The sequence below is a fragment of the Triplophysa rosa genome, linkage group LG2 (genome assembly GCF_024868665.1).
Source record: "Triplophysa rosa linkage group LG2, Trosa_1v2, whole genome shotgun sequence".
In the NCBI taxonomy this organism is placed as follows: Eukaryota; Metazoa; Chordata; class Actinopteri; order Cypriniformes; family Nemacheilidae; genus Triplophysa; species Triplophysa rosa.
The window spans coordinates 1,007,072-1,020,495 of NC_079891.1; the positions used below are offsets into that span (position 1 = coordinate 1,007,072).

Below are 13,424 nucleotides of genomic sequence, written 5' to 3' on the forward strand. Positions count from 1 at the left end.
CACACACACACACACACACACACACACACACACACACACACACACGCGCGCACACAGTAGAGTAGATGAAGTGTTGACAGGTTGTGGTAAATAAGCTGAAGTGAATGAGGACACAACACATCAATCAGTCTTGTGTTTATTTCATTATGTGAGAGGACGGATGAAAGTCAAGTGAAACTTCAACCCCAAACACCAGCGGCGCGTCCGTGTGCGTGAGTTCTGACTGTAATGTTGAGCATATGCAGATTAGAGATGATGTTCGTTTAGTGTGACGTTCTGCTGCACTGTTGCTGTCTGATGTGAAATCAATAAGGTCTTTGGATGTTGATAATGACTTTAACATCGATTCTTCTTCCTGTCGGCAGGTTTGCAGGTCATTTTTCCCGAGTACCTTCAGGAGAAGTTTGTCCAGTCGGCTCTGAGCTACATCATGTGTAACGGAGAGGGAGAATACATCTGTCAGAAGAGTCGGTGCATCTGTAAATGCGCTGAAGACTTCCCACAATGCAACTGTCCCACCACTGACCTGCAGATCATGGAGAATACTCTGGTGGGCATGGCCGAGACCTGGGAGGCGTCTTACAGTGACTTTGAGAACTCAGGTAATGGTTTTCACCCTTGACAGAATCAACACCGAGCGTGTGTTAAATCACCAGGAGAACTGTTCGAAAGTTCATGGGATTGAAACTACACTTGCGAGACAGAACCGGACCCAAGCTAAGGTCCCAGGTCTCTGATCTCATTCACACGTGTGTTAGTTTGTGTTATAATAAGACTGAAGTTCATGGCTGAGATGTCTGTGTGGTCACTGTCAGACTGAATCTTCAGATCTCCATTTTCCTGGGTTTGTGTGTTTCATCAAGTATTGTTATTTGCAGTGTTTTATAATGGAATGGGCTTTCAGACAGAAACAATATACACAATTATTTTATGAGCCATCAGATTAACAGTGAATCAAATCAAATGCATGTAAACACATCACTGGTTTGACTTGTTAAAAGTGTAAATCAAGTCAATCCAACAAATGCTAGAGTATTTTGGTTGGTTTATTGGCTAGTTGACTAGTCATCTGACGGCTTTGATGTCGAGTCTGTTGTCATCTCTCACGAGCCTCTGTCTGCTCAAAACTCATCTTCTCTTGCATGCCACATTTCTTTCAGACAATGAACCAAAACATGATGTAAATCTTGAATAATGTTGCGTCTGTGAGAAAACAAGGTTTTAATTTGAGCCCATTTCTTACATTATGGGATGGCACGGCATATTCTCATTGAGGGTTTATCTGCTATCGGTCACTGTGTGCCAAATACTGTGCTTGTGTTCCTGTTTAATGGCATAATAAAGACACAAACAACATCTAGACTTGTGCTGCGCTCACGGTTAATGCAGCTCACGCATGGACAGACGCATTTCAGCTGCTGAGCAAATATTTCTGAACAGAAAGACGTGAAGCAGGAGAAGGCGATTCTTCAGTGTCTATGTTATGACCACAGCAGATTATAAGCAGCTAATAAAAGAGAAGACGGCTCTGAGGACATTCCAGCGCTGAATGAATCTTCTGAAATGTCAAGCCAATCAAATGTCAGAGGTGATAATTGTTAGAAAGTGTCAATAGAGTTCTTCAATCATCATCATCATCATGTCTGTGAGGTGTGACTGAATGATGATGAATGTTTGTCAGATGTGAATTATCAGTGGGCTCTGCTGTGACATCACAGATTCATCAGTGAATTATCAGTTCATATCACCTGTCACACTGCTTCAAAAACAGCATTTTACACATTTATTAGGTCTAAAGTCTAAATGAGGGCATTTCAGAGTGTGCGTGCGTGCGTGTGTGTGTGTGCATGCTACCAAAGTTTTATTTTCTGTACTAATTAGCAGATTTTCCCCTTGAAAGCTTTCAAGTGTTCACACGAAAAAGGAATCGCAGAAAGCACACAGTCACGCTTCACGAGATGCGCTGTATAATGTCATGAGACGCGTGAAGGCGCATCAGCCGTATGTGAGGTCATTTCTAATGTTTGTCTCCGTGTTTGTGTCAGATGAGTTTAAGTCTTTCCTGAAGCGTCTGCCCGCGACACATTTCCTGCCGGTGAGCAGCGTTCATCTGTTATGGGGCAGTGACTGGGATCTTCAGAACCGCTATCGGCTCCTTCAGAGTTCTCTAGAGGTTCAGAGACTGAAGATTCAACGCACGGCACGAAAACTCTTCGGTCTGAGCGTCCGCTGCCACCACAACCCCAACCACCAGATGCCCAGAGAGAGGTGAGATCACACACAACACGGCTGTACATCAGTACCTGAAAGGGAAAGAAGATATTCTGAGAAATGTGTCTGTGGTTTTGTGTTCACACAATGGAAGTCAATGGAGTGTTGTTTGACTAGCGACATTCCTCAAACTATCTTCTTTTGTGTTCTGAAGAAGAAAGAAACGGATACAGGTTTGACATGAGAGTGAAGAATTCTCATGTGGGACTGAACTCTCACTTTACTGTACTGTAGATGATAAGCTCTGTGTTTTGGGTTTGCATGTATGTTAAATCAGGAATGTTTTGACATGTTGAGTATGTTTCGTGTCTTAAAGTTCAATTCTACAGTGACTCCATGTCTCGTGTTCCATGCAGTAAACTTCTCAAGAGTGTTCATTAGAAACTTTCAGCCGTGAGAACACCTCGACTCTTTGACATTTATAACCGTGGGCTGAGGAAAGCTTGTTACTGTCGTCGCTGCCATCCAGAGTTTTCCTGAAAGACACATATCGTATCAACACAACGCTATGACAACCCAAGAGTCATAAGAACTCAAACTATGAACCCCACTGGATGATGAACACAGATATCAACTCTGAGAAAAAAGTAATGATCTCGCACCTTTTCAAACGCTCATCATCAGTTTTTCTGAGCTATATAATGTCACGTAGTGATTGTGCTGTCAGTCGGACGTCTGTCGTGTCTCGGCTGACCCGCTCTCTCTGTCCTGAAGGTCCGCTGCAGGACGGTTAAACATCTTCCCTCTGCTCATTATCAGCAGCAACCCGCCTCCGTCCAGCCCATAAAACTCCTGAGGTGAAGCTGCCTCGTGGCACTGCAGTTCTTCATTCAGCTCTCCAGTCTTGTCATGTGGGATTATTCCTGCAAACGTCACACTTCACAGGTCAAACAGTGTCATCATGATGAGATCGACGGATGTGTTGGGTGGAATTGTGTTTGTGGTGTCTGCTGATGAAGACATGATGCCCCTGCAGTGCATGATGGGAAGTGTGGTTTGATAAATGCGCAGTCTTCATCAGCAGGACAAACACAATCTCAGCCTGGTGTTTGGTGCGTGGTTCTGGAGATGATTCTGTTTGTGTCTCCGATGGAGTCACAGTTTTAACCTTCTCTTTGCTCAATTATTGGCCTTTTGCGAATCGTGCACTTTCTACTTTCGGGAAGCTTTTCAAAGTCAGCTCTGTTTATTCCTGGCTGTGAGAAGAGCTGATGCAAGTTTTACATGAATATTTGCTCTCTAGAGTTGGTGCTTCCTGACTGTGATCCAGGATCAGGTAACTGTGAATGTGCGGTCGGCTGAAATTCTCAATGAGAGGTCTGTCGAGGCCAATTCACACTTGACTTGATCTGGGTGCTTGCCAGGGTGTCACTCTGCAGTTGCCGTGCGGGGCTTAACGTGTTGCCGCGCTGTCGCTAGGGTGTTCTGGATGGATGCTCATTGGCCCAGGTGAACAGATCCCTTGTCTCTGATGATGTTCTGATCTCGCGTCCCTGTCAGGCGATGTCACGTCTCTCCTCGACGAGCCACGTGCGTAACAGAGTTGACCGTGCAGTCTGCGAGCGCTCCGTCGCCTCACCACAAACATGTGAAAACAAACACTGCCGGTTTGCCATCGTCTGCATACGATTCCCTGAGGCGAGTCCAGTCAGACACTTGTTTCCACAAAACAAATAACAAGAGAAAACAAAAGCAGCAAGCCACTGAAATCCATATTGAGAAAAGCAGTTCGAGGAGTTGTGTTTGTCACATTGCATAAAGCTGGCTTGTTAAAGTGAATCCAAAGATATCCGTTATTAAATGCCACGAGTTATTCGGCTGCATATGCCTTCAGATCACAAACTTTTTCTGCTTCAAGTCAATCTGGAGGGAACTGAACTGATGGAAACAACATTTTAGTAGAATTATAGCTCGACTGAGACGCAAATGTTAACATCTGACTAATCGTGAACTGTTTACATGCACTGCATTACTGTACATTTCTGCTACCGTGTGTATTGTTTTAGATAAAAAACAATACATTTTTTAACTGCATTGTGTCGTTGTGTTCGTTTTGCAGGTCGGTGCTGCAGTGGCTGAACCGCGTGCAGTCGTTCCTGTACTGCAACGAGAACGGCTTCTGGGGAAACTTCCTGGAGAGCCAGCGCAGCTGCGTGTGCCACACGGGGGCCACCCTGTGCCAGCGGCCCATCCCGTGCGTGATCGGCGGCAACAACAGCTGCGCCATGTGCAGCCTGGCCAACATCTCGCAGTGCGGCTCCTGCAACAAGGGATACAAGCTGTACCGCGGGCGCTGCGAGCCGCAGAACGTGGACTCTGAGCGCAGCGAGCAGTTCATCAGCTTCGAGACGGACTTGGACTTCCAGGACCTGGAGCTGAAGTACCTGCTGCAGAAGATGGACGCGCGCCTGCACATCCACACCACCTTCATCAGCAACGAGGTGCGCCTGGAGACCTTCTTCGACCCGCGGTGGCGCAAGCGCATGTCGCTGACGCTCAAGAGCAACAAGAACCGCATGGACTACCTGCACATGATGGTGGGCCTGTCCATGAAGATCTGCCAGATGCGCAACAGCAGCGTGGACCCCATGTTCTTCGTCTACGTCAACCCGTTCAGCGGGAGCCACTCGGAGGGCTGGAGCATGCCGTTCGGCGAGCACGGCTACCCGCGCTGGGAGAAGGTGCGCCTCCAGAACTCGCAGTGCTTTAACTGGACGCTGCTGCTGGGCAACCGCTGGAAGACCTTCTTCGAGACCGTGCACATCTACCTGCGCAGCCGCGCCAAGGTGCCCACCGTCCTGCGCAACGACACCGGCCAGGGCCCCGTGGACCTGTCCGATCCCAACAAGCGCCAGATCTACATCAAGATCTCCGACATCCAGGTGTTCGGCTACAGCCTGCGCTTCAACGCCGACCTGCTGCGCAGCGCCGTGCAGCAGGTCAACCAGTCGTACACGCAGGGCGCGCAGTTCTACTCGTCCTCGTCCATCATGCTCCTGCTGCTGGACATCCGGGAGAGGATCAACCGCCTGGCCCCTCCGGTGGCGCCCGGCAAACCCCAGCTGGACCTCTTCTCCTGCATGCTGAAGCACCGGCTCAAGCTGAACAACAGTGAGATGATTCGCGTGAATCACGCCCTGGACATGTACAACACGGAAATCTTGAAACAGTCGGACCACCTGACAAGCAAACTCTGCTAGAGAACACAACCCCGACCCTTTTTCTGTTCCTTTGCTTTTGCAACTATTATATTATTACTATTATTAACAACAACTTTGTTATTGTCCGACGGAAAGTAACGAGACGATAAACGGAACGACGGCAAAGGGAAAAAAAAAATAACGACTGTATCATATTTGTCCAAGCATGTCTGTCCTTTCCTTAAAGAGAGAGAGAGAGAAAAAATGATTAAATTCGACATCCGGTGACACAGAGGCCTTGACTTTACTTTTGAGGAAACAACGGTACGTTTTAAAACTGCCATTCCTTATCGCATTTTTAAAGATGACAAAAGGGCAGAACCAAAATCTGAAATCCTTTTCTTAATCAGAATTTTTGTCTTGTTTTTCCAACAAATTGACGAAAGATTTTGTTTTTTATTTCGAAAACAACAACGACGTGACGTTTGTAAACTCGATATAATCCTTCACTGGAAAACAAGACAGAAAGCGTGATTAAGAAAGTCTTCATTTGCTGTACAGTCTTGTCCTTTCATTCAGGTCTCTCTGATGCTGACGTGTGTTGCCGTCTGCGGGTTTTGTGAGTCTTTGGTTTCACATCATCACTTCACGCTCTTTTGTACAGCTGCGCATTTAATGTACATGTTGTGATTGCTGACGTGTCGAGCTTTTCTGCATCGCTTCATCTCTTCGAGGGTCCGCATAAAGCCATACATTTCTCAGAGGAATGATTCACTGGAGAAAAAAAACAAACAAAGCAAAACAGAAAGACGGCGGGCACATTTTGTGAGAAATGTCCAACGAATCGCTTTTGTACTTTTGATTTTCAATCTTTTTCTAATGAAATATAGCACAGTGGTCTGAAAAAAAGAATATATAATTACATATATCTATCTACACACACATGTACGGCGGGAATACGGCATGACAAACGTAAAGCCATCGCATTTCATTACCAAGAGTCAATCCACAACAGCGAAATATTAAAGTTTGAAATATCTATGATGATTTTAATCTGCTTGTATACCAAATGTAAACTTTGCTTTTATAATGTTTTCTTTCAATTTTCTATTCCTTGATGCAATTCAGGTTTAACTTCTTGACATCTAAAAGATCGAGATTGGGGGTTATTTCTAGGACAGAGGGAATGCGATCGTCATCATGATTATTATTATTAGTATGAATTATTATTATCCAATCTTATTAAGTGCCTGTTAGCGATCCCTTTAATGCTTTCACACAACAAATTCTTTTGATTTGATTTGATCATTTGTATTTATTTAACAGAAACGAGACCCTCTTGAATCCAAACGTAAGACTCGTGGGAACGGGGCCAAAAGCGAAAGGTTTTTTTGCATGGATACTCTTGAGAGTTCTGATATGTATTATCAATGTAAATATCTCTTTTGTTTTGTCTTGATATAGCCATGAAATCAAAGCTTTTCTTAAATCACTGTATATGGACAACAACACGCCGCCCCGCGCGCACACACACACGAGTTTTTAGTGTAAATACAGCAGAAAGTCATTTGGTCACGTCAGGAGAATCATCACCAGCTGATCTGAATCCGAATCTGCTTTCATCTTTACGCTTCATTCTGCCTTCAGTACGCTTCTGTTTCACACACACGCAGTCCCGTCGGTCGCTCAGTGGGTTGACAAACTGCTTTCAGTACTTTCTGTAATTTCTGCTGTTCTGTTGAAATAACTATATCAAGCTTTCTTCAAATGAATGTTTCAAATAATAATCTATTTCTCATTAAAATGATATATTTAATAAGAAGAGCCATGCTTGTTTGTACCACGCGTGTGTTTCTCAGCAGAAGTTTTTGATCACTGACAGATCCCTTTAAAGATAATGTGTCGGAAGACTCGAGCGTTTCTATGGATTCGTAGGAAGTCGGCTGCTCAGCTCTGAGCCTGAACGTGATTAGTGTAAAACATTGAACAACAGATGATCTGACCAGAAGGTGTCTGGAAGGAATCTCCTTGTGTCTCCTGTAACATAACTGACCGATCAACCCCGATGTCAATATTTCAAAAGCACATTGAACTTATTATAAATAGCATTTTGTACGAATTGGTTGGGAGAGAAAGCATTGCAGGATGACACATGATTTGTTTAGATCAGTGATGTTGACAGTAATGTAAAGATATAAAGATGCAAACCCGTCAGGTTTTATCTTGACTTTGGTGGATTACACAATGAAGTTCATAAAGACCCGCCCACATAAACACTGAAATCAATGACGTCCTTCCCAGACAACAGAGAAGTCAAGGAGGTGAAGAGAACCCCCTCGGATGGCAGACGCTGCGGGACGTCCTGCGTCACATTACATGAAGCTGTGATTAATGCGGTCGCAGGTAATGAAGTGGACGGTTGTCAGCCTCCACCTCCCGTCTTCTGCCTGGATATAATTACAAAGTCCTCATAAATCACACTGCTTTGTGTTTAATGTATCGTGCGCTCATTGCTAAGATTGTGTGAATAATTGATACAGAGATCCAACAGCGGTTGACTTCTTCAGACGAGAGAAGAACTTCAAGGTATGGAAACTGTTTTACGTGAACATGAGTTAATGACATGCAGTTTTGACCCAGTGACCGCTGAAGGGCTTTACGTCCCGTGGACTTCATCATGATGTCATGAATCCAAATAAACATGCTTTAGGTGTGTTAGTGCAGTCTAGGCAACTCAGGAGAATATTGAGGGTGATGCGGTCTAATATCCTTCCGAATGTAAGTGTACTGTGACAGTAATCCATCACTTTATCACAAACAGATTCAGCGTGACATGACAATGCTTTATTTGTAGTGTACAGTTTACTTCTTCACAGAATTTAGTTGGTGTTACATTTACATTCATGCCTTCGGCAGATGATTTTATCCATAGTATGGCTGCCCGAAAAATCTTTATCACGGTTATTTTACATCACAAGAGTATTCAACATGATTACTGACTTTCATAGAATAAATAACTTCAACTGATAAGCAAATAAAAGAAGTGTCTATTGCTGTAGATCCTTGCCAAATGGAACGTCAACCCAACAATTGTTTCACCTCGATTATTATGGTTTTCCTATTGGTGAAAGCCAAAAATGAATCATTACAATTAATTACATGGCCCTAATCCAAAGTGAATTTGATCTCAACATTTGGTGGCCTTGGAAGATACATTTTAGGGGCTTTTGCCTTTAATTGGAAAGGACGGTGGAGAAAGGACAGGAAAGCATTGGATAGAGACATGGGAGTAGGACTGGGAATGGAACTCGGGTCGGGCCGCAAGTGCACTGGCACTAAACCACACTAACCACAGGGCGATTTGCACCGACGCAGCCTTGGACTTGTAAGGTTCTATCTGACATTTTTGTCTGAATTGAGTCTTGGGACTTTTTTAGAAAACAAAAAGGTTTTAACTACAGAGTCAAATGAAATGCAAAAAGGTGACGATTTGTTCCATATGTGTGTTCGTTGTCAATCAAACCCGTGATCTTAACGCATCACTTTATAGATCCAGCACGAGGAACACTTTCATGTTGACTTTAAAAGCTCTGCAACAGTTCCAGTAGAAAGTCATCAATCTGCTTTATTGTCTTGCTTGTTTTCCAAAACAAAGTAAACGTGTTCAGTGACGGCACATAAATATGATGGTTATCCAGGAGAAAGCAGATTCTGCGAAAAATAAATCTGAGCAAATTGTTTCTGGATAAGACGGTCCAGTGATTCTGACAAGAAGCTTCCTCATACGGTCACCTAACTATGGAAAATGTCCAATAAAATCAAAGCATCGCGTGCGTCCTGTGATGTATGTTTCTGCAGATGTGCCGTGGCAACTGTATAAAAATGGTCTTCTAATTTGCTGAAAGACACAACGCTCATGAAAGGCCATAAATCTTCATTCTCAACTTTAGCTCTGTGAGAAAATGTGCCATGAGGCACAAGAAAGCAATAAGGAGGAAGATTTATCATAGCCATCAGCATCTTCACTCACAGCTTCACCGGAGGAACAACACTAAACATCAACAATATTTCATGAATATCCCCGCGCGTGCTTCACCATCACGCTGGCCGGAGACTGATGGATTCGGCCCTTAAACCTCAAACTCTCCAGGCCTTCATGTCACATTTAAACAAAATATGAGCTTGTTTGAGCGTCAGCTCTCTGAAGGTTCACACACACGCACGCACGCACACACACACACACACACACACACACACACATCTGATAGTGTTTGGTGGACCTCTGCTCTCCAAATTCACCAAATATACTGTATGATCTTTAGCCCTTACAAGTACACCACTAAACACTGACGTTAGTATACTTACTACATAAAGTATATACTGTGTTAAGAAACATATTTAGAAAGGATTTAAAAGCGTCTGATGTTCTGCTCGCGTGCTGAAAGTAAAGATCACGGGTCACAGAGTATTGGCCAGTTTTATACTTTAGTATAAAAACTTAGTATAGAGTTTTTATAGTTTTATAAAAATCCTCTTGCAAATCTCCTTCTTCATCGGTGTCGTTCTTTCTCCGCCCTTAATCACGGGATGAGATCAGAAAGGCTGTCGGCGACCCTCAGAACTGACGCACATCAGACTTTAACAGGATTACTGTAAAAGCATTTCAGCAATAAACTCAAACCCGCAGTAATGCTGTTCTCCATCAGAGCTGACCGTCACTCAACATCTCACCTTGATGGAATTTTCCAAAGAAAGACGTTAGATGAACTGAAAACGAGCGATTCATACCACAAATACAAATATATGCAATATGAAACACTCAAGAATGGCTGTAGAAACAGTAACATTAGTGAAGGAGCAAACATATGAGAAAGTGTTCTTTGGTCATCAGGTTGTAAAGAAACGAACCCGTTCAGTGATGATACAAACCTTTAGAGACACAGCAGATGTGAACAGCTGTCTCTAGTTTAGAGGTGTAAACCGTCCCGGTGGAGACGGCCAAACAATTAAACTCCAGCAGTGAATTTACCAGCACACAATCCAAGCTAAAAATGCCATTTCACCTCCGAAACTGTGTCATCCATCATTCTGTGAGCAGAGTCTGTGTGTGCCAGACACACATTCTCTTTACTTCTGAACAGAGTTCTCTGGGACAGAAAGAGCAAAGTTCACAGTGTACCTGGACATCATTGTCTGTCTGTCTAGCGGAAACTCTCTAAAACTGAGACAGAATACAGAAGCCGTCAGCTTTTCATGAAAACTACAACTGTTTGTGTCTGAACCCCAGGATTACTGTAAATAACCTCATTTATGACTGGTGGTCTGATGGCATTAAAACCACTCCAGAATGTAAACATAAATAATAATTACAATAACCGTATGTCTATTCTCGTATTAAAAGGGTCATATGACACGGCTAAAAGGAATATTATGGTTTGTTTTAGATGTGATGTAATGTGTCTACAGGATTTAAGGTTAAAACGCTGTATTTTCCACACACATGCATGTTTGTATCTCCTCTTTGCTCCGCCTCTCTGAAACGCGCGGATATTTAACAAAGCTCATGGCTCTGAAAAGCGAGGTGTGCTGTGATTGGCCAGTTCACCAGTGCGTAGTGATTGGTGGAATACTGCAAGCGTGTGAGGGAAATGTGACGCCTCTTACCATATTCGGAACATCATGTTTCAAATTAAAAGCAACCATTCGTTTTTTGTTGACTCATCTTTTGGCAGAGAAAACAAAGAGGCTTTCTTTTGGCAACGAAACACACAGCGTCTCCACGACATGGCTGCTCCGGCGGCGGTACGATGAGATTTACAAGACCGCCCACATTACTTGCGTGTACATTTGGGCGGTTTTAGTCAAATCACTCCGCGAGCTGACGTCAAGTTGTGGGGGTGTGGTTACACGAGGCGTTTCAGGCAGGTCTGGGTGAGCATTCGCTTCTAGATAAAATACATCTTTTGTTCCCACACTTTAATGTTTGCAATTTCACGTGTCTAATACATGCATGGGCAACTTATAACACACCAAAGACACAGAACAACACGTACTTCTGGCGAATGACTCCTTTAACATTGTGTTTTCAGGTAGACCCTTCCAGCAGTATCTGACTCAAATCCTGATGTTTTTCTGCCCCATTTTCTGCCGTGTGATTGACAGAATAGAGCGTATTTACATACTGATAACCAGAGTACAACCAAAACCATGGACCTGCGCCACACTAACAATCTAACCCTGCCAAACTCAAGTAGGCCACAGACATCAGCTTGAGAGAGAGAGAGAGAGAGAGAGAGAGAGAGAGAGAGAATAGCGTATAGTATCTAGTGACAGTTTTATCATAAATCCCTGTTGTTCATAAACAGATCTTGAACTCCAAAAGAGAATTACTCAAACTGAACAAATAGATGCAAATAGATTCTGTTTCAAAAGAACCAACACAAAAATCGTTTGGTTTGATAACATACGATTAAAATAAATCCTGATTCCTGAGATCAGTTTGAGGAGCTGCACTATGATTGGATGAAAGGAATAAATTATGTATGATGTCACACTAATATAAATCCTGATAGAACACGCACGTACGTACACACACACACATGCACACACACACACACACGCACATGTTGGGTTTCCATGTTTTATGGGGACATTCCATAGACACAATGGTTTTTATACTGTACAAACTGTATCTCATATTCCCTCCCCCTAACCCTAACAATCACACACAACTGTCTGCTCTTTTACATTTTCACAAAAGTTCATTCTGTATGATTTATAAGCTTGTTTCCTCATGGGGACCAAAAAATATCCCCACAAGGACAAGGGTTTTGGATATTGCCATCTTTGTGGGGACATTTTGTCCCCATACCGTAGGGTTTACCCTCCCCCCCCACACACACGCACGCACACACACGCACGCACACACACACACGCACACACGCACACACACACGCACTCACACACGCACACACACACACACACACACTGAATCTGTTCAGATGTTCAATTACTCTTTAACATAAAAATCATTATATTCACATTAACATCTAAAACAACAATGTCTTGAGATGACTTGAAATAATACAAAATTGGACAACATATTTACATGTAGTCATTTAGCAGACATTTTTATCCAAAGCGACTTACAAAATGAGGAACAATAGAAGGAATCACAGCAGAAAAAGAAGAAAAGGGCATCACAACTGAGCACAGTTTGCTAAACACAGACATTAAAATAAGCTATAGTAGTTATCTCATAATTTATTGGGTAGACATTTGAGGGGGGGGTTGTGGCTTGAAGTAAAAACATTCTCAAGAACAGTAAATGTTTGACACAAAATGGCTTTAGGTTTCGAGGCATTCCAACTGCAAGCCTGGTGTGCTTTTGAAGATGAAAAAAGAAAGACAGCTGACAACTGTACTCTTAAAAACAAGGCATTCTTGCACCCTCAAAGGGACCTTTATCCTCTTTCTGTGGATGTGACCACACGCCCTCACAAAGAGCATTTTAGGAACTTTTATTTTGAAGAGTGTCTATGATAGACGTCTTTTATAAGAGCATTTTTGTGAAAGCTGTTTGATTTATTTTTACAAACCGAGAAGGTTGTTGTGCGTTGATGGACAGCGTGCTACGGATGTTGTCAACTGAGCTGAAATATAAGGATGAAGCGTGTAATTTCTGTGCCACCCAACAGAATGACTAGAATGACTTTTCATTGGGCTTTTCTGAATCCCTGAAAGTGTTTTGAAAGTGTGGCGGTGTTGATGGGAAATCAATGCCTTGTTTAGGCTTCTTTCAGCATATTAAAGTCGGACAGAAGCAGTTTAACCTGGAATATTCTTTTACCAATGTCACATCTATCATTACCAATGTTTTTAACCATTCCAAAGGATTTGCAGGGACAGTGAGCGCTGTTGTGTGTTGTTGTGTGTTGTTGTGCGTTGGTGTCTGGCAGTGTTGTGGAATTGATGGCTTTGACTGAAGTCCTCGCCTCCGCTCCCCGCTGACAG

At 43.3% G+C, this 13,424-nt stretch overlaps 1 protein-coding gene across 1 annotated transcript in view; it reads left to right on the forward strand.

Annotated features, from left to right (window-relative positions):
* Positions 1-7,233, forward strand: part of brinp1 (bone morphogenetic protein/retinoic acid inducible neural-specific 1) — an 84,785-nt gene extending 77,552 nt beyond the window's left edge. Inside the window, exons 6-8 of the mRNA XM_057352754.1 lie at positions 366-602; positions 2,046-2,268; positions 4,331-7,233. Coding sequence (XP_057208737.1) covers positions 366-602; positions 2,046-2,268; positions 4,331-5,471 — 1,601 coding nt within the window. The 3' untranslated portion in view covers positions 5,472-7,233. The remainder of the gene's footprint in view (positions 1-365; positions 603-2,045; positions 2,269-4,330) is intronic.
* Positions 7,234-13,424: the final 6,191 nt, after the last annotated feature.